Source organism: Chiloscyllium punctatum, chromosome 39, assembly GCF_047496795.1.
Source record: "Chiloscyllium punctatum isolate Juve2018m chromosome 39, sChiPun1.3, whole genome shotgun sequence".
Lineage (NCBI taxonomy): Eukaryota > Metazoa > Chordata > Chondrichthyes > Orectolobiformes > Hemiscylliidae > Chiloscyllium > Chiloscyllium punctatum.
The window spans coordinates 11,895,186-11,917,034 of record NC_092777.1 but is presented as its reverse complement, the minus strand read 5'-3'; the positions used below and the strand labels follow the sequence as shown (position 1 = coordinate 11,917,034).

Below are 21,849 nucleotides of genomic sequence, written 5' to 3'. Positions count from 1 at the left end.
CACCACATGCACAATTTTCATTTTAAATATTGACACAGGAATTCATAATTGACATAGAAATATATTGCACAAGTATCACATATAAGAGACAACTAGAAGAAACTGCATGATTTCATCTTGGTAAAGGATCTTCTGCTCAGCCAGAGGTCATTGCCCTCAAATTGATATCATCACCACTGGCATCAGGAACTAATCAGGAACAGTGAGCATTGGCAATTGATTCTTTGAGTCGGGCATCTCACAGTTCCAGCAAAAGGTGGGATTGAAGATAGAATCCCTACAGTGTGGAAGCAGGCCATTCAGCCCATCAAGTCCACATTAACCCTTCAAAGAGCATCCCACCCAGACCCAGTCTATCCTTGCATTTCCAAGGCTAACCCACCTAGCCTGCACGTCCCTGGACAATATGGCCAATCCATCTAACCTGCGCATCTTTGTACCGTAGGATGAAACCAGAGCACTCAGAGGAAACCCATGCAGACCTGGGGAGAACGTGTAAACTTCACACTGGCAGTCTGCCAAAGGTGGAATTGAACCTCAGTCCCTGGCACTGTGAGGCTGTACTGAGCCACTATGCCATCCCAAAGTGGTGAAAGTTTGGAGTTACGAATAATGGGTAAAGGGCCAACATTTCTTTTTTAGTTCATTCCAGAGTATGTGATGTTCCCTGGTCTCTCTGGAGTCAATACCTGCAGCTCAGTCTTCCTCTGCTGCATGGCATCTGGACTGGCAGGAATTGCAAAGTCATCGGCCAGGTTGGATTCAATTTTCTTGAGGGCATCATCGACCTTCTCAATACTGTTCTCCAATTCCAGCTGACTCTTGGCTCTGGTCAAGGCAAAAGCAAATTGGTCACAGGTCTGTCTGTATCAGTTGCCTGGCTACCATTACACAGTCGATAAAGTGTGGCACTGGAAAAAGCATCCGTTTGGATGTCAGGCGGCATCCAAACTGATGTTTTGGGCATAACCTTTCATCAGGAACGCTGACTCTCTTGCCCCTTGGATGCTGTTTGACCTACTGTGCTTTTACCACCACTACACTTCATCGGCTGACTCTCCAGCATCTGCAGTCCTCACTATTTCCTATCATTACAAAGTGATCCCCAGCAGCCACACAACAAGTAGTCCGGTTCTGAGCACAAACCAATCCAATAATAACTCCAGAACTAAACCCATGATGGAATTGCACAGATCAAACATTGCGTCAATCACATTGGATTACATACAATATACAGCACTTAAATAGTGGGAAAATAACTCAGAGGCCCTGACTAAGATACTAGGATATGGTTCAAATCCCACACCAACAGTTAGTGGAACTTTAATTCAATTAACAAATCCGGAATGGAAAACTAGTCTTAATAACAGTGACCGAGAAAACTGACATCAATTATTGTCACAAATCATCTGGTTGATTAATGTTCTTAAAGGAAGGAAATTGTGTGCAGTTTTGGTTTATTTATCTGAGGAAGGATATTTTACCTATGAAAGGAGTACAACAAAGGTCTTTCAGACTGGTTCCTAAGATGGCAGAGTCAAAAAGTGTGGCGCTGGAAAAGCACAGCCGGTCAGGCAGCATCCAAGGAGCAGGACAGTCTTGTTTTGAGCATAAGCTTTTATTCAGGCATCTTCATCACATTCCTGATGAAGAGCCTATGCTCAAAACATCCACTCTCCTGCTCGTCAGATGCTGTCTGACCTGCTGTGCTTTTCTAGTGTCACACGTTTTGACTCTGATCTCCAACATGTGCAGTCCTCACTTTCTCCTAAGATGGCAGGACTGATGTATGAAGAGAGACTGGATTAGTTAGGAACATATTCATTGGTGTTTAGAAGAATGAGGGGGGATCTCATAGAAACCTATAAAATTCGAACAAGATTAGATAAAGTATAAACAGGAAGGATGTTCTCGATGACTGGGGAGTCTAGAAGCAGGGGTCACACTCTAAGGATATGAACTCAGATAGGGAGGAATTTCTTCACCCAGAGAGTGGTGAGCCTGTGGAATTCGCTACCACAGAAAGTGGTTGGGGCTAAAACATTGAATGTTTTAACAAGAAGGAGTTAGATATCATTCTGAGGGCTAAAGGGATCAAAGTGTATGGGGAGACAATGGGAACAGGGGACTGAGATGGTTGATCAGCCATGATCATATTGAATGGTATAGGGCTGGAAGGGCTGAATGGCCTGCCCCTTTGTTCCATGTTTCTATGAAATCTGCTGTCCTTATCCATTCTAGCCAACACGTACTCTAGATTCACAGCAACGTGAAATGGGTAAGCAAGCGATTCAGTTCCAGGGAAATTAGGGACGGGAACAAATGCCAGGCTTGCCAATGATGGCCACAGATCCCCAAAAACTAAAATTCTACTTCACATTTTCACATTTACACAGAGGATTAATCTGAGTGAGTACAATTGCCTGTTATGGTAGTCCTGGCATACTCACTTGTTCTGGTATTGGTCAGCCAGTGACATGACATCTTTGTACTTATCCTTCACATTGTTCAGTTTGGTTGGAAGCTGTGATGAGGAGGCACCCGCAGGTTTCTTTGAGAGGAAGGACTCACACTCTCGCTGGACCGAGTCCTTCTCTGTTCCAATCTTCTGCAAGCGCTTGTTCATAGTCTAGAATAGAGTCAGAAGCTGACATTACACGCTGTGTAACATTTTAATGCTGATTCCTCATCACTGTTGAACATGAAGTGAAGCTTCACAATAACCCATAACTGATCAAACTCTATACTCAATCTAAACATGGACCTCAACAGGACAAACAACATCCCTCCCAAGTCTTGATACTGGTTTAATCTGTAAATCACACCTCACAAAGATACTGCAGGAGTACACATGCCATCACTGTCATCCTGATTCGGATGATCTTATTGTTTAATTGGACACTTCTAAACAAAACCCTAGAGTAAGCACACACTGTCACACAGGAAGCAGAGCTGAAACAATATGATCTAATTGTTCTTAAGAGCGGCAGTGCAGACACGATGGACTGAATGGCCTCTTTCTGCACTATACCATTCTATGAGTAGACCATAGGGCAACGCAGTGGCTCAGTGGTTAGCACTGCTGCCTCACAGCACCAAGGACCAGGGTTTGATTCCACCCTTGGGCGACTGGCTATGTGGAGTTTACACGTTCTCCTCATGTCTGCGTGGGTTTCCTCCAGGTGCTCTGGTTTCCTCCCACAATCCAAAGACGTGCAGGTCAGGAGGGTTGGCCATGCTAAATACAGGGTTACTGGGATATGCTCTATAATTTGGCCCTTTGGCCCCACTCCACCGTTCAACAAGATAATAATTAATCGACTTTGCCCCACCTTGCTGTACTTTCCCTACAACCTGAGTACATGAAAATCTACGAAACACTTAGAGTCATAGAGTCATAGAGATGTACAGCATGGAAACAGATCCTTCGGTCCAACCTGTCCACGCCGACCAGACATCCCAACCCAATCTAGTCCCACCTGCCAGCACCCGGCCCATATCCCTCCAAACCCTTCCTATTCATATACCCATCCAAATGCCTCTTAAATGTTGCAATTGTACCAGCCTCCACCACATCCTCTGGCAGCTCATTCCATACACGTACCACCCTCTGCGTGAAAAAGTTGCCCCTTAGGTCTCTTTTATATCTTTCCCCTCTCACCCTAAACCTATCCCCTCTAGTTCTGGACTCCCCGACCCCAGGGAAAAGACTTTGCCTATTTATCCTATCCATGCCCCTCATAATTTTGTAAACCTCTATAAGGTCACCCTTCAGCCTCCGACGCTCCAGGGAAAACGGCCCCAGCCTGTTCAGCCTCTCCCTATTGCTCAAATCCTCCAACCCTGGGAACGTCCTTGTAAATCTTTTCTGAACCCTTTCAAGTTTCACAACATCTTTCCGATATGAAGGAGACCAGAATTGTATGCAATATTCTAACAGTGGCCTAACCAATGTCCTATACAGCTGCAACATGACCTCCCAACTCCTGTACTCAATATTCTGACCAATAAAGGAAAGCATACCAAACGCCTTCTTCACTATCCTATCTACCTGCAACTCCACTCTCAAGGAGCTATGAACCTGCACTCCAAGGTCTCTTTGTTCAGCAACACTCCCTAGGACCTTACCATTAAGTGTATAAGTACTGCTAAGATTTGCTTTCCCAAAATGCAGCCCCTTGCATTTATCTGAATTAAACTCCATCTGCCACTTCTCAGCCCATAGGCCCATCTGGTCCAGATCCTGTTGTAATCTGAGGTAACCCTTTTCGCTGTCCACTACACCTCCAATTTTGGTGTCATCTGCAAACTTACGAACTGTACCTCCTATGCTTGCATCCAAATCCTTTATGTAAATGACAAAACAAGTTCTTGAATGTGAAATTCTGAACGGGCACAGCTCCTGGGGTTTGGAGTACTCCCAAGATTCATCACCCTTAGGGAAGGAGCTTCACCTCATCTCAGTTCTAAATAGTTGACCATTTTTCCTGAATCTGTGCTTTGAATTGCTTTGTCACAGGAATTCCTCCCAGCAGAAGAATTCTTAACACTTTCAAACCAGTTGGAATGTTTGAGTTTCCGAGTATGAAGCACCCTTGCAAGTTCCCATGAGGCAAGCCCACCTCATGATCCTTTAGGCGTTTGGTGATGTCCTTATTGGGAGCACTTTGGTCAATTGGTACACGCAGTTGGTTGATGATCTGTTTCTCAGCCTCTCCCAGGTCTCCATGAACCTTGTCCAGTTTGGACAGGAGCTCTTTACTCTGGGGGTCATCCTTGGCTGAGGCAAGGCTGTAACCTGTAAAGAGACAAGGGACAATGAGGAGCCACAGGAGAGAAGCAAGCAGCAAAACAGATCGGAGCGATCGAGTGGGGTAAGGTCTGGGGTTTAGAGCAGGCCCAAAGGAGGATTGTGCATTTTAACTCACATCACCACAAGGACAGTGAGTACTACAATACAGTGAAGCTGCCTCTACACTGACACTACCAACACTCCCAGGACAGGGACAGCAGGCAGTTAGACACAGAGTAAAGCAAACTCTACGCTGCTCAATCAAATGTTCTTAGGACAGGAACAGCACAGGATTAGATACAGAGTAAAGCTACCTCTACGCTGTCTCCATCAAACACTCCCACGACATGAACAGCAGGTAGTTAGATACAGAGTAAAGCTAACTCTAAGCTACCCCATCAAGCTCTCCCAGGACAAGACAGCACGGGGTTAGATACTGAGTAAAACTCTCTCTACACTGTCCCCCATCAAATACTCCCAGGAAAGGAACAGCATAGGATTAGATAGAGTAAAGGTCCCTCTACACTGTCCCCATAAAACACTCCCAGGACAGGGACAGCATGGGGTTAGATACAGAGTAAAGCTCTCTCTATACTGTCCCCTATCAACCCCCCCCCTCCCCCCCCGCCGCCCCACCTCCCAGGACAGGGACAGCATGGGGTTAGATACAGAGTAAATCTCCCTCTACACTGTCCCCCATCAAACCACCCCTCCCCCACCCCAGGACAGGGACAGCATGGGGTTAGATGGAGTAAAGGTCCCTCTACATTTTCCCCATCAAACACTCCCCGGGCAGGGACAGCATGGAGCCTAAAACTGCAGCTCCAGACCCTGGACATGAAAATGGAAGCTATCAGAGTTGGGTTGGTGGTTGGGCCACACACTGTGCAGACATTCTGTTGAATGTTTAAGGAGTGTCCAAGGGATTTAAGATATTTTCTAATTGACCAGCTCAGAGATGTTATGGTGCAATGTGAACCCAGGCCTCCTGGCTCAGAGGTAGAGACATTATCACTGTGCTACAAGAGCAACTCCATCCCAGCCAAGCCTCACAGTGTTGGGGGACTTCGCTCACCTGGTGCAGCAGACTGGTTCAGCAGGCTGCTCTGTTTGTTTTCATTGGGTTGTTTCAGTTTGTTCAACTCGTTGTAACGGTTTCTCAGCTTGTTCTCAGTGTCTGATCGCTTCCTCTTTAAATCGTCTAAATCCTTCTCCAACCTACAAACAGATATCACACACAGACAGAACTGTCACTGCACCTGGCAACACTGCAAAAGGAGTCCCATGAATTCAATCTGAGACTTTCAGTGACTGATGGTGCAGTGTGGAGGGAGGTTTACTCTGTATCTAATCCTGTGCTGCCCCTGTCCTGGGAATGTTTGATGGGGACAGTGTAGAGGGAGTTTTACTCTGTCTTTCACCCTGTGCTGTCTCTGATGAGGGGTAATCAGAGATTAGATTAGATTAGATTAGATTAATTACAGTGTGGAAACAGGCCCTTCGGTCCAACAAGTCCACACTGACCCACTGAAGCACAACCCACCCAAACCCATTCCCTTACATTTACCCCTTCACCTAACACTACAGGCAATTTAGCATGGCCAGTGCACCCAACCTGCACATCTTTGGACTGTGGGAGGAAACCGGAGCACCCGGAGGAAACCCACGCAGACACGGGGAGAATGTGTAAACTCCACACAGACTGAGGCGGGAATTGAACCCGGGTCTCTGGCGCTGTGAGGCAGCAGTGAGGGAGGGTATAACTCGCCAGAGCAGGCTGTTAGGGTGTGGAAGGCACCTTACCCTCTTACACAGTTATGGATCTGCTTTTGCTGCACTCACTGGGGATTTCCTTGGGGATTGTCTTGAGCGAATGCCATGACTTGGCAGAAATGTTGAGCAAAATGTGTAACGGAGGTTTACACTGCCCTTTGACCCACTGGGCTGGGGAGGAAATGCTGATGGAAATCTGCCTGGAATTGAGCCTCATTCTGGTACAAGTTAAGACTCATTCAGTTACACCACAATGTGATGGTGGGTATAACATGGAAGTGAGCAAAGAAGGGGGATTAGGAAATTGTATTTCCACACTGCTGAAAATGGATGTACCATTAGCCAATTGTTGCTGGAATGACATTGGGCACACCGCATTGAAAATCAGTACAATCAGCCATTTTGTTAGATCAGAACTTGAGCATTTCTGAAAATAGACACATTTTGTTAGAGCTTTTCATTTTGCACTCACAAATTGCAAGAATTCCGATGAAGAGAAAAACAAAAAACATTTCTATCATATGAGAGGAGATTTTTTTTTGGAGAGTCCTTGAACACGCTCACTGGTCCAGCTCCCTCAGAGGCAGCTCTCGGAGAGAACAGAACTTCTGGCACTCCTGTATTTTTTTTTCTAACCCCCACACTTCCACCACCAGGAAGACAGGAAAACACCCGAGTGGCCAGTGACAAGCACTACCCTTCACGCAATGCTGTGTGATCAAACAGTGAAGGGGAGGGGGGAGGGACTAAATCAAAATAGAGTTGGAGGGGTCCCTAGAGTTTGTTTTTTTAAATTTTATTGTTTTATATATAAATTTAACCCCCACACTACCGCCTAACTGCAGTAGTGCTTATTTTTTCCCCAGCACCTGTGGTGTGTGTGTGCAGGTGTGAGACACAGTGAGAGACACAAGGTGCACGAATCTTTATTCAGTTTCCACCACCAGGAAGATAGGAAAAACACCCGGGTGGCCAGTGACAAGCACTGCCCTTCACATCAAAGGGCAATGCTGTGTGATGAGAGGAGAGTTCTAATTGGTTAGCAAGTAGACCTTGATTGGCAGAGCTGGGGAATGCAGAAATGGCAACACTTCCAGCAATTAGTGCCAACTTGACAACCATTGAATACTTTCTTCTCATATAATACTAATGTTTTTTGTTCCCTTTAGTGGTATGCTTGTAAATTGTCCTGATTGGTACAAAATGAAAAGCTGCAACAAAAGGTGTACATTTTTGGTCAGTATTCAAGTTTCAGGTTGTTGAGGGGGGTTTTCTTCAGACTTGGCCACTACCAACTGGTTTCTGTAAGTAAAAACGTCTTGGATAAACAAGTAGGGACACAAAAATGAGCTGACCTGTTTACAAGGGCTGTGGCCTCTGGGTCAGGTGGAGGGATGTTGAAACAGACCCCAGGGGCACATTTGGTCTCTTTCGCACTGTTCACCACCACCCAGCTCTCAGGGTCCGAGTTGTTCTGAAGGATCAACTTTTCACCTCGGCTGATCTCATTCTGTAAAGGACAAAGAAATATTCTCCTCAGATCGACGAGACTGCCAGCTTGGCAATGTATCTCAGCCACTGCCAGAACCTCAGAATGAAATGTGATCCTTCACCCTGCAGACAAATAAGTAAGCCCAAAGTTTCTGATTGTACAGCGACCTAAATTCTTTTAGCATCTTTAATGTTATATACAAAGTCCCAGGTGCTTTGCAAGGTACATAATCTGACTAAAATTGCCACTGTGCCTGAGGTCTGGACACATGACTAGAAACATGGTCAAAGAGGTAATCTTAGGAAGGGTCTTAAAGCAAGATAAAGTCAGATGTTTAGGGATGGCTGGATATTCCAGAGCTAGGGACAAGATGAGCTGAAGGTATGACCGCAAGGGTGAAGGCATGGCCACCCATAGTGGGTGAAGGCATGGCTGCCCATTGTAGGGTGAAGACATGGTCACCCATAGTGGGCTGAAGGCATGGCTGCCCAAGGTGGGGCGAAGGCATGGCCACCTGTAAGGGGGTGAAGGCATGGCTGCCCACAGTAGGGTAAAGGCATGGCCGCCCATAAGGGGGTGAAGGCATGGCTGCCCATACTGGGGTGAAGGCATGGCCGCCCACTGTCGGGTGAAGGCATGGCCGCCGATAAGGGGGTAATGGTATGGCTGCCCATTGTGGGGTGAAGGCATGGCCGCCCATAAGGGGGTGAAGGCATGGCTGTCCACAGTGGGGTGAGGGCATGGCCGCAAATTAAGGGGGTGAAGGCATGGCTGCCCATAGCGGGATGAAGGCATGGCTGCCCATTGTGGGGTGAAAGCATAGCCACCCATAGCGGGCTGAAGGCATGGCTGCCCATTGTGGGGTGAAGGCATGCCTGCCCACTGTCAGGTGAAGGCATGGTTGCGCATAATGGGGTGAAGCCATGGCTGCCCATAGTGGGGTGATGGCATGGCTGCCCATTGTGGGGTGAAGGCATGGCCACCCACTGTTGGGTGAAGGCATGGCCGCCCATCAGGGGGTGAAGGCGTGTCTGCCCATAAGGGGGTGAAGGCATGGCTGCCCACAGTGGGATGAAGGCATGGCCGCCCATTGTGGGGTGAAGGCATGGCTGCCCACTGTTGGGTGAAGGCATGGCTGCCCATAAGGGGGTGAAGGCGTAGCCGCCCATAAGGGGGTGAAGGCATGGCCGCCCACTGTCGGGTGAAGGCATGGCCTCCCATAACGGGTTGAAGGCATGGCTGCCCACAGTGGGATGAAGGCATGGCCACCCATAGTGGGGTGAAGGCATGACTGCCCATACTAGGGTGAAGGCATGGCTGCCCACTGTTGGGTGAAGGCATGGCTGCCCATAAGGGGGTGAAGGCGTGGCCGCCCATAAGGGGGTGAAGACATGGCTGCCCACTGTCGGGTGAAGGCATGGCCACCCATAAGGAGGTGAAGGCATGGCTGCCCACAGTGGGGTGAAGGCATGGCTGCCCATTGTCGGGAGAAGGCATGGTCGCCCATAAGGGGGTGAAGGCAAGGCTGCCCACAGTGTGGTGAAGGCATGGCCACCTGTAAGGGGGTGAAGGCGTGGCCACCTGTAAGGGGGTGAAGGCGTGGCCGCCCATAAGGGGGTGAAGGCATGGCTGCCCACTGTCGGGTGAAGGCATGGCCACCCATAGCGGGGTGAAGGCATGGCTGCCCATAGTGGGATGAAGGCATGGCCACCCATAAGGGGGTGAAGGCATGACTGCCCATACTGGGGTGAAGGCATGGCTACCCATTGTGGAGTGAAGGCATGGCCACCCACCGTGGGGTGAAGGCATGGCCGCCCATAAGGAGGTGAAGGCATGGTTGCCCATAGTGGGGTGAAGGCATGGCTGCCCATTGTGGGGTGAAGGCATGGCCACCCATTGTCGGGAGAAGGCATGGCCACCCATTGTCGGGAGAAGGCATGGTCGCCCATAAGGGGGTGAAGGCGTGGCCACCCGTAAGGGGGCTGAAGGCATGGCCACCCATAGTGGGGTGAAGGAAATCAAGGTTACCCAAGGTCATGCACAACATTGAGGTAAGGCAGCATTTTGAGAGAGTTGTTGTGCTGCAGAAGGGTAAAGAGGTGGGTGCAAGGTTTGGAAACACTGTGATTGGTGGGGTGATGAATGAACAGGACCTGGTGATGAGGAAGGACACCACTGCAACTGGGACAACACATCCATCCTAGGACAAGCCAAACAAAGACATGCACGAAAATTCCTAGAAGCATGGCACTCCAACCGGAACTCTATCAACAAACACATCGAGTTAGACCCCCATCTACCAACCCCTGAGAAAAGGAACAGGAAGTGACTTCACCACAGGAAATAACATCACTACAGGAAATGACTTCACCAACCCAAAGAAACCCAAACATATAAATAGAAAATAGGAATTTTCAGTAGTGCTTCGCCTGAGGCCCACTGAAGATGTTACCTAGTAGGGTAACAAAACGTCTGGAAATGAACCTTCCAGCTCAGTGAGCAAACCTACATCCAAAACCTCAAACTGAGCTACAAATCTTCTCAAAACTCACTGACTATTGTAGGCAGAGTTGTTTGCAATGTAGAGATAGGCAGAAGAGCAAGTTATGAGGAGCATTGAAATAATTTGTAAAGAGTTATAGAAAGATATGTGAATGGGCAAAAATGCTGATTACCTTGACTAATAGACAATAGATGGAACTATGCTCCAGACTTGGGCAAACCCAATGCCTAATATAGAAACATGACCCCTGCAGCAGCATTACAATCTCTCTGTTAAAAATTGTAGGGACCCGATCAGGTCAACTATCACTGACTCTCATCTGGATTCAAGTCTAATTTGAAGACCTTATCAATTCTACAGCTGTCCTGTTCTTGTCAACAGAAGATTGTTTTCCTTTGAGTTATCCTTCTGAGGTTGGAATCTTGTTCCACCATGCTGTTTTTCTTTCCCACTTTTTAAAAAACCTTTCCACCTCTTCAGAGTTGTATAGTCAGATCTATCATGTGATAGATTTGGGATTTAAGGGGATAGGATGTCCAAAGATATGAATGTTAGGTGGATTGGCCATGCTAAATTGCCCCATACTGTCCAGGGATGTGTAGGCTAGGTGGATTAGCCATGGGAAATATATGGTTACAGGGATAGGGTAGGGGTAGTTGTAGGTGGGATGCTCATCGAAGGGTTGGTGTGGACTTGATGGGCTGAAAGGCCTGCTCCCACACTGTAGGGTCTCCACGGTGATTTTATGAGCTGTTACTTTTGTATTGCGGCTTAGTCATTACTAATTTTACCACTTAATGAATGAATAAACTTCTTTGTAGTAAATGGATTGTTTTTACATTAACTACAAGAGGCTGCTGGACATTCCTTTTATCCTGGGTAGCAGGAGAAGGAAGAAATAAATTGACCAATTTGGTGGTTAAATAAAACTGTTACACTCTGATACAACCTGTGAAATAGTGTTTCTTGATTTCCAGTGTACTCCCCCCTATAGAGTCTAAACAGCATTTGGTCCAATGTGTACAGTCTTTACTTCAGGAGATATCTAATTTCATTGGAAGTGTTCAGAGAACATTCACTGGACTAGGACTAAGGGTTGTCTTCTGAGGCAAGGTTGGATCTAAACACATTAGAGTTTAGAAGGATGAAGGGGTCATCTTATTGAAACGTGGCAAAGTGAATGCTGGCAGGAAGCTTCCCCTCAAATAGAGGACATGGGAAAAGGAAGACAGTTTATAAATAATAGGGGCTGTCCGATTTAAGAGGGAGATGAGGAAGGATTTCCTCTCAGAGAGGACATTAATCTTTGGAATTCTCTCCCCTAGTAAGCAGTGGAGACCGGGTCATTGAATATATTCAGGTTGGACAGGTTTTTGACCAACAAGTGAGTCAATGGCTTTGGGGCCAGACTTGAAAATGGAGTTCAGGCCACAACCAGATCTACTGGGATTGTACTGAATGCCTCAGCAGACTCAAGGGGCTGAAAGGGCCACTCCTCTTCCTATTTCTGCTGATTTTATGAAGGGTGGGGCTTGGCTCTTCAGCAGTAAAGTCAAGAAGTGACCGACCTAGGATTCAGGAACATCAATTTCCAAACTTTGTGGACACAATGGTCCGATTATTAATTCTCAAGCTAGACATTGTGTTGGTTTAAGGGTATCGGGGGATATGTAGAAACAACCTGGATGAGGGCTGAAGATACAGATTGGCCACCATCTATTGAACAGCAGAACAGACTTCAAGGGCTGAATGGCCTGCTCCTGTTCCTATGACCTTCCTCTGATCTATGTCTGAGGATACCTTTCACTGTTTGCTTTCAGATTTGGCGGACTGTCAACTTTAGGAAATCCATTGCTTGTTGGTTGTGTTCCTCTGCCTCACCTGTCCATCTTCCCAGTCACACAGGGCATCCACTGGCAGGGGTTTGGAGACTGGGGTACGCCTGGCTTTCAGTGGTACAATCTGCTGGCTCCGCCTCTTCAAATCATTGATATCTTTGTCCATTTGGATGATATTCTTCTCATCATTCTGTGTACAATAGAGAAAAAAAGTTTGAATGAGTGGCCACAAGAAGATCTGGGAATCCTTTATCTGTAAGATTCTGAAAGATGTTGATAGTGTAGATATTGGGAGAATGCTTCCTTCAGTGAGGAAGAGGCCATCGATAAAATACAGAGACCAATAAATCCAATTGGGAATCCTGACAGAGGACTTTGAAATCAATGAGAAACCAATTCCCTTTGGCAGAAAGATCAAGAACTGGAAGACACCATTCTGATTGGCAAAGGAACCAAAGGGGCATGGAAAATCTTCTAGACAGTGAGGGCTTAGAACTGGGAATGTTTGAGAGTGCAATGGAGGCAGGTTCAAACTTGTTTTTTAAAAAGAAAACTGATTAGTCAAATACCTGAAGAGAAAACATTTCCAGGCTATGGGGAAAGGCAGGGGGTGGGACTAGTTGTGCTGAGTCATTACGACTCCAATGGGCTGATAGTTTCCTCCTGGAAGCTGTCTATAGATCATACATTTTCACACAAAAAGAACAGATACGCACACTGTGCCTGTTCCAACTCTACAAAACATATGAGAGCCCTTCTCTGGTGATGTTTGGCCAATCAAAGTCAACCTGTCCGATTTAAGTTTAAACAATACTTGGCAGTTAACTGACAATCATCATCTAATTGGTGCATTTTCCAAGGTAGCACCTCTACCAGTCAGAACCCAGTTGCCGACCAATCAGCGCTCTGTTTTCACATAAAATGTTGTTCCTCTTTACATTATGAATTTCCCTCATGAGTGCTTGAAGTAAAACTTAAACAAATTGTGTCTTTTTCTTTTAAAAACATACTCAAAAGATTAATTTTAATACTGAAGACTTTGGCAACACTAGATTTATTCCTGCTTTTAACTGCCCCATCAGGGTTATATGACGACAAGTGAGTGGACTTGAAGAGAAAGTGGTTTGATGCATTGGACGCCTGGTTCTTCATCCTCACCTCGAGCTGGTGAAGCAGGTCAGACACAAGCCGAGTATTATCCTTGTTGTACCTCGAGAACTTGTTGTCCAGATCGGTATTGTGCTTTTTAATGGATTGAGCAAGGGTGTCAGCATCATAGTGGAACTATAGAAAGGAAGGGGGAGAGGAGAAATAATTACACTTATTTACAGTTACAAAACAACTTAATTTTATATGGCGCCTTTAATGTAAGAAAGCACCACAGAGTGTTTTACAGGGCCTGTAAATACAACAACACTGAGACACTCGAGATATTAGGGGAGACGAATAAATGTTTGAACAAAGCGGTACTCGGCTGGATAGTCTGGGACTTTTTCCAGTGGAGAGTAGGAGGTTGAGTGGTGACCTTACAGAGGATTATAAAATCATGAGGGGCATGGATAAGGTGAATGGCAAGGGTCTTTCCCTTGGGGTGGGGGAGATCAAAACTAAAAGGAATATTTTAGGGTGAGAGGAGAAAGGACATGAGGGGCAACATTTTGACACAAAGAGTGGTTTGTGTGTGGAATGAGCTGCCAGAGGAAGTGACGGATGTGAGCATAGTCTGCGTGGGTTTCCTCTGGGTGCTCCGGTTTCCGGTTTCCTCCCACAGTCCAAAGATGTGCAGATTAGGTGAATTGGCCATGCTAAATTGCCCATCGTGTTAGGTGCATCAGTCAGAGGGAAATGGGTCTGGATGGGTTACTCTTCATAGGGTCAGTGTGGACTTGTTGGGCCAAAGGGCCTGTTTCCAAAAAGAAAAAACTGCAAGAAATCTAATCTACATTTGGATAAGTTCATGAATAGGAAAGGTTTGGAGGGATGTGGGCCAAGAGGGATTAGTTTGGTTTGGGAACATGGTCAGTGGAGACTGGTTAGGCATAAGAGTCTGTTTCCATGCTGTATGACTCTCTGACTTTATGACTACTCCTAAGATGTATCTTAAATTCAGAGAGACAGGGAGAGAAAGAGATAGAGATGATCAAAAGGTGTAGAAGGAAGATTCCAAAACTTGGAACCTAGGCAACTGAAAGTATTATCAAAGTTTGTGAGAAGATTTGTAGCTCGGGTGCTTGTTATTGTGGTTCTGTTCGCCGAGCTGGGAATTTGTGTTGCAGATGTTTCGTCCCCTGTCGAGGTGACATCCTCAGTGCTTGGGAGCCTCTGTGAAGCGCTTTTGTGATCTTTCCTCCGGCATTTGTAGTGGTTTGAATCTGCCGCTTCCGGTTGTCAGTTCCAGCTGTCCGCTGTAGTGGTCGGTATATTGGGTCCAGGTCGATGTGCTTATTGATTGAATCTGTGGATGAGTGCCATGCCTACTGGGACAACACTACTATTATAGGACAAGCCAAACAGAGAACAGCCAGGGAATTCCTAGAGGCATGGCACTCATCCACAGATTCAATCAATAAGCACATCGACCTGGTCCCAATATACCGACCACTACAGCGGACAGCTGGAACTGACAACCGGAAGCGGCAGATTCAAACCACTACAAATGCCGGAGGAAAGATCACAAAAGCGCTTCACAGGAGGCTCCCAAGCACTGAGGATGTCACCTAGACAGGGGACGAAATGTCTGCAACACAAATTCCAAGCTCGGCGAACAGAACCACAACAAGAAAGTATTATCGCCAATGCTGACATAATTCAAACTGGAATACACCAGGAGGTAGTTAGCATGGGGGAGATCAGTACCTACAGTAGGGGTTCAATCCCTGTTCTGGCTGAGGTGATTTTGGCACCTGGCCCCCCCGACTTACCCCATGGGGGAGGTGACAGAGCAGAGGGTCAGACCCGTTGTCAGGCAGAGAACTGATAAAGAAGAAATCAGAAGTGGAGGAGGCTGAAATCTCTGAGGTCGGCGGTTTGATGGGAATTGAAAACGGGTGAGATGATGTAGAGATTTAAAAACAGAGGTGAGAATTTTAAAATTGAAGCAATGAACAAGGAGCCAGAATGATCTTCAGTAAACTGAGCTAAAGCTCACCAAACCAGTGTTATAATACAATGAATTATTACTGATAAATAATAATCTGACAGAGGGCGTAACAATAAAACATTGTGTCCCAACCCCTCAGCTAAAAGTAATTAAGACGTTGGGTTACTCCCTATTGTGTAAGAGGCTTTATGATTGGGTGTGGTATGTCGTGTTCTTGGGTAAAAGGTAAACAAAGTTTTCCTTCACAATTGTGTTTAGTCATTAGCACAATGACAGAGGAAGGCAATCATATCAAAGAGGATGAAGAAAAAAGCAGTGTTTTACATCTAGTGACTCAGACACAAAAAAATGATATCATCAGGCTTTTAACCATTCCTTAAATGTCCGACTTTCTTAGTAAGCTTGTTCATAGATTCACACCTGCCTGGGTGGACGTACTGGAAGGGGTGGGTGGGTGTATGTACAGTGGCTGTCCTGTTTAGAGACTGTAACTATTTTGATTCTCAGAGTAACTGGATATCTGTAAGTCTCCTTGCACCAAGCCCTAGAGATTGCAGGGTGGGATTGTACAGGGTACTGAGCAAAACAATTGAAAGGGGTTAGCAGCATCAACTACAGTTACTGAGACTGCTGTATAATATGACTGCCACATTCCAAACTGTGCAAACACATTTTCACCAGGGATTACTTGGGTCTTTGCTATAGGGAGAGAATTCCTGCCACTATTACATCCAATGCCTTTACATCCACAAACACCAACATAATGAAAAACTTTCCACACTGCATGGGGATAAGCTCAGAGTCTCTTGGAGCTATCTGCCAGTTTGTTACCTTTTTGTAGTCCTCCACGTTCTTTAGGTGTGCCTCCTGGCAGATGCAGAGATTTAGAAATTGTTGCCATTCATTTTTCACAGCATCCTTATGGGCCTGAAAGACAGATCCTACACATGTTACAACCTCTGTGCAAATGCAGTCATAGCAGAGAAAAAGACCCTTCAGCCCATCAAGTCTTGGGAACGTGGTCAGCATGGACTGGTTTGACTGAAGGGTCTGTTTCCATGCTGTATGACTCTATGGCTCTTGTACCTAACTATTGTCATCACCTTTAGAGGTTTGGGTCACTAATTGTCTGTCAATTGCTGCTTAACAAGAAAAAAGGGCTCAAGCACCCAGTTGCTTCTTTGCAGCTAATTGATTTGGGGCAGTAAAGAACTAAGCCATGTATGAAATGAACCAAATACTCCATCCTGTCATGGTTCAGCTTCACCAGTGACTGATGCTACACTCCTCTGCCCCCAGCCCTCCCTCCATATCACCACCCCCTCCCCATCCCCCCAGTCAAACATGAACAGTAGTCAGGAAGAATTCTCTGGGAGGTATGGGATCATTAAAAACAAGCCTAATTGGATGGTCCAATCAGAAGAATGAAGACTGCATATTGACTGACAATGAACTGCAGTGAGGCAATTGTTCCCAGTCTTCATTGCTCCTGTTGTTGGACTTGTCCTTCACTTTTATCTCTGACGGTAGCAGCTCCTACCCCTCTGGGTACTGCTGAACTGTCATGAGCTGGGAACCAGGCTCACTCAGGTGGTGAAAAACCTGGGGCCTTTCTGATGAAACAATGTGTGTTGCCATTATGGCGGCACCACTTATCCAACATCTTGTTTGCTCATGATGAAGTCGCTGTGGATTTGGTTTGCTTTCATGGCCTTGACAGGCTACCATTTGAATTTTGGTTAAGTTCCAATCTGATTGGCTAAAACACAGTTTGGTTTGGATTGGTTCAGTTGGGTTGGATCAAAATGGATCTGTTGATTGGTTCAAAATGGATTAGAGATGCCTAAGCCTATCGCAGGTCTAACCTGGACCATTTGGTTATTGAGTCCATTCATGGGTTTGAAAGGGTTGGTTTGGATAGTTCTGTTTATCTGTCTGGTTTATTTTCACCTCCCTAATGTGTGAGTGTGAACAAATTTGTACCTCAATTGTCGGACTGCCAGGGTGCTTCAGTTTGATCAGTCTCTCCCCGTCATCCTGAATCTGATTAACGGTGGCTTCCTCATCCAACAGCCCATTGTCTTTAAAGCTCTGCAGGAAAGTGAAACAAAAGGTTAGGAAATAAATGTGCGACGTGCATCTCATGGCAGGCAGGTAGCATCTGGAGAAGAGAGAAACAGCATTTTCAGGTCGATGACCTGTTCCCTCCCCCATAGGTCTTTGCTGAAAATGCTGAAGAATCAGAGAACTTAAAGCCACAGTAACCCACCACACAGGAGTGATTCAGCAAGTGAGTAGGTGACTTTAAATAAAATAAGTCATTTTATTTGCTCATGTTCAACCAATTCTTCCAATAGTGAAAGGAAGCAAAAAGATAAACTTAATAAATGTAATTAAAACGTCCTACGAATGCTGAGGGTTGGTTGTATGATGAGAGCTAGAAGTGACAATATGAACGTGTTCATCAATATAACCTTCCTATCTCCTCTAAATTCGAGTCATAGAGATTTACAGCATTGCAAACAGGCCCTTCAGCCCAACTTGTCCATGCTGACCAGTTTTCACAATTAGTCCAGGCCCCTTTGTCTGTGTTTGGTTCATATTCTTCTGGACCTATCCCTCCATGTACTTGTCCAAATGGTTCTTAAATGACAAAATTGTACTCACCTCCACCACTACCTCTGGTAGACACTTACCAGCAGGGTGAAAAAAACTGCCCCCTCCACTCTTTTGTGTTTCTCCCCTCTCACCTTAAACTTATCCCCTCTAGTTTTGGATTCCCCTCTCATGGGGAAAAGCTGTTGGCTATCTACCTTATCTATGCCTCTTGTGACTTTATAGACCTCTATAAGGTCACCCTCACTCCCCTACACACCAGGGGAAAAATTCCCAGCATATCCAGCCTCTCCTTATAGCTCAAACCTTCTAGTCCAGGTAGGATCCAATTAAGTCTTTTCTGCATTTTAATAATATCCTTTCCAAAGTAGGGCAACCAGAACTACATAAGGTGCTCCAAAAGTGGGCACACCAACCATTTACACAAAGCCATTTCAAACCCTTCACTGCAATGCTGAACAATCACTTTATGCTCATATCTTCAATGGTAATTTGTATCCTGCATTCCACACTCACCTCATACTGCCTGCGGACCTCTTCTGGCACCATCATCTTATCAGTCCAGTCTTCCTTGATGATTTTTTCTTGTTGATCGTTCAGTAGAACCAGCTGTTTGGTGCAGCTCTGCATGTAGTCATAGAGACTGTCCAGTTGATGGCCTCGCAACTGAGTGGATTCCTGAATAAAAACACCATAACTCCTTTAGACTCCAACAACACTTCCCAAACTCTCAGTATCTACCACTGAGAGGGACAGCAGCAGCAGCTGCATGGGAACACCACCCCCTCCAAGCCACTCACCATCCTGACTTGGACATTCCTTCAGTGTCTGGATTAGAGTGGTGCTGGAAAAGCACAGCAGGTCAGCCAGCATCTGAAGGAGCAGGAAAATCCACGTTTTGGGCAAAAGCCTTTCCTGATGAAGGGCTTTTGCCCGAAACATTGATTTTCCTAATCCAGCACCACTATCACCTGATGAAGGAGCGTCGCTCCGAAAGCTAGTGTGCTTCCAATTAAACCTTAGATTACTTAGATTAGATTACTTACAGTGTGGAAACAGGCCCTTTGGCCCAACAAGTCCACACCGACCCGCCGAAGCGCAACCCACCCATACCCCTACATCTACCCCTTACCTAACACTACAGGCAATTTAGCATGGCCAATCCACCTGACCTGCACATCTTTGGACTGTGGGAGGAAACCCACGCAGACACGGGGAGAATGTGCAAACTCCACACAGACAATCACCCGAGGCGGGAATTGAACCCGGGTCTCTGGTGCTGTGAGGCAGCAGTGCTAACCACTGTGCCACCGTGCCGCCCCAAACCTGTTGGACTATAACCTGGTGCGGTGTGATTTTTAACTTTGTCCACTCTAATCTAGACACTGAAGTCCAGCATCTGCAGTCCTCACTTCTGCCCATTCCTTCAGTGTGGCTGGGTCAAAATCCTGGAACTCCCTGCCTCATGAGATTGTAGGGTACCAACATGCCAAGGACTAAGGTGTTTCAAATAGGCAGCTTACCACCACCTATTCCAGAGCAATTAGAGGTGGGTAATAAATGCTGATCGCATTAACAATGGCCACATCCCAAAGGTGTGGGGCGACATAGTGGCTCAGTGGTTAGCACTGCTGCCTCACGGCGCCAGAGACCTGGGTTCAATTCCCGACTCAGGCGACTGACTGTGTGGAGTTTGCACGTTCTCCCCGTGTCTGCATGGGTTTCCTCCGGGTGCCCGGTTTCCTCCCACAGTGTAGGTTGGGTGGATTGGCCGTGATAAATTCCTCATTGCGTTCTGGGGTATGTGGATTAGTAGGAATAAGGAATAGGGTAGAGGGGTGGGTCTGGATGGGATGCTCTTCAGCGAGGGGGTGGCAGCGTGAACTCAGTGGGCCACATGCAGGGATTCTATGGTTTTATGGAATAATGCAGAGATCTGCTCCTTGCTCTGCAATAGAGAAATGGGTGATTATAGCTTTCAACAATCATGCATTGCCAGAGTCACGCAAATACTAGGCGAAGGTATTTGGCCAGTAAGAGCCATGAAAGGGACTGAAGAACAGAACATCGATCAGGTAGATTGTGTAGGGGAAGGAACAGCCATGGGGCTTTAGGGGAGACAGATACAGAGATCCATGTGTGGCAAAGGTACGGAGTCCCAAGACTGACGGAGGCACCAAGAATGAAAAACCTTGCATTGACAGGAAGTTAAGCTGACAGAGAGGAAGTGACTCCCAGGAAGTCAGGTTGAATGACTCTCTAAGCCCAGCAACAGGAGAAAAACAGAAAAAGGAGAGAGACAGAAGGTTAGAGGATTGATGAAGGAGAGAAACAATCTGAAGAGAGAGGTTGCTCACAAGGTTCCCAGCACCAGCATCTTTAGCTTCAGGTTGTGTGGTGTGATGGACAATAAATCACAGAGTTGATAGGAAACATCAAGTTAAAATGCAGCAAGGAATGACAGAACACGGTCTGCAAAGTTCATCAAGAGAGCTCGTTCTTTCCCGTACTGAGGGGTACACAGGACAGACTGAGCCTGAAGTCACATGTGTTATAAACTCACCCAGGAGCAGCTAATAGGAACTCACCACTAGGTTCTTGTACTGCTTCTGGACAGACTTGAGCTCCTCCTGTAAGGCAAAGAAAAGACATGCACTTCCTCACATTTTTGCATCATGAGTTGTAAACACTTGTCACCCACCTCAAACTGCACTGAGCACCTCACACAGCCAGTTCAGAGACGGCTGGGAGTCAACCACATTGTTGTGGGTCAAGAGTCATGTGTAGGCCAGATCAGGTAAGGACCAGCAGATTTCCTTCCCTGGAGGATATTGTGTATCAGAGGGGTTTTTACAACACTCACCATCACCATCACCATCACAAAGACGAGCCTTACATTCCAGATTTGTTTTTTGATCTTAAATTCTGACAGCTGTGACTGAGGGATTTGGCCCCATGTCGAGCTCTGAGATTACTGTCACAGTGATATTACCTCCACACCACAAGTTCCCTCTGTCTTTGCTCCCTATTTGTCATTCAAATAGAGTTTCACCAGTTGGTTGATGTGAGACAGGCAGTTTTTCTCAAGTTAGCTGCCTGTTAAACGTGTCCCCTATCTCTCTGGGACGGAAGTCCTCTAGTTGTTGTTTTCCTGCATCCACACTTTGATGTATTTAACTCTACAGAAGCTCTTCGTTCATATTCCAGTGTGAGGATGATCCAACATCAGAATCAACAAGCATCCAACATTTATGCTCCTCAGATGTCATCAGTTCTAATCCCACCAAGTTGTAAAAACAACAGGCTGTATTCATGGCCAATACCAATGAGAACTGAATTGATTCCTCAGTTCAGACTAATCCTGACTCCCAGCCCTCACCCCTCACCTTGACTATTAGTAATTTTATACCAATTACCACTGAGCACCCAGAAAGGTTTACTGTTCAGGAGATTTAAAATGGAAGGTGAGACACACCCACTTCCTAATCCTGTTCAAAGTGGCACAAGGCAATCCTCAGAGGCAGACTGGGATATCTCTGTGTCAGACGCATTTTTGATTGGGATGGGACAGGAGTCACAGCAAAACAACACAGATTGTAAGTCTGTGCATCCATAAAGCACTGCAGCTAGACCAGTCTGAACCAATGGCAAACTGCTCCATCCAGTTTGACTCAGAGCACAAACTCGTCAGCAAATTCACACCAGCATCAGTGTGCAGAAGGCTCCAGGTGCTAC

General features: G+C 46.3%; 1 protein-coding gene across 1 annotated transcript in view; it reads right to left on the bottom strand.

Moving 5' to 3' along the window:
• Positions 1 to 21,849, bottom strand: part of evpla (envoplakin a) — an 85,444-nt gene that overhangs the window by 22,613 nt on the left and 40,982 nt on the right. The window contains exons 6-16 of the mRNA XM_072558185.1: positions 20,703 to 20,744; positions 18,631 to 18,792; positions 17,482 to 17,589; positions 16,330 to 16,425; positions 13,557 to 13,682; positions 12,442 to 12,588; positions 7,921 to 8,075; positions 5,868 to 6,010; positions 4,623 to 4,798; positions 2,451 to 2,629; positions 690 to 828 (exon numbers count right to left, since the gene is read on the bottom strand). Coding sequence (XP_072414286.1) covers positions 690 to 828; positions 2,451 to 2,629; positions 4,623 to 4,798; positions 5,868 to 6,010; positions 7,921 to 8,075; positions 12,442 to 12,588; positions 13,557 to 13,682; positions 16,330 to 16,425; positions 17,482 to 17,589; positions 18,631 to 18,792; positions 20,703 to 20,744 — 1,473 coding nt within the window. The remainder of the gene's footprint in view (positions 1 to 689; positions 829 to 2,450; positions 2,630 to 4,622; positions 4,799 to 5,867; positions 6,011 to 7,920; positions 8,076 to 12,441; positions 12,589 to 13,556; positions 13,683 to 16,329; positions 16,426 to 17,481; positions 17,590 to 18,630; positions 18,793 to 20,702; positions 20,745 to 21,849) is intronic.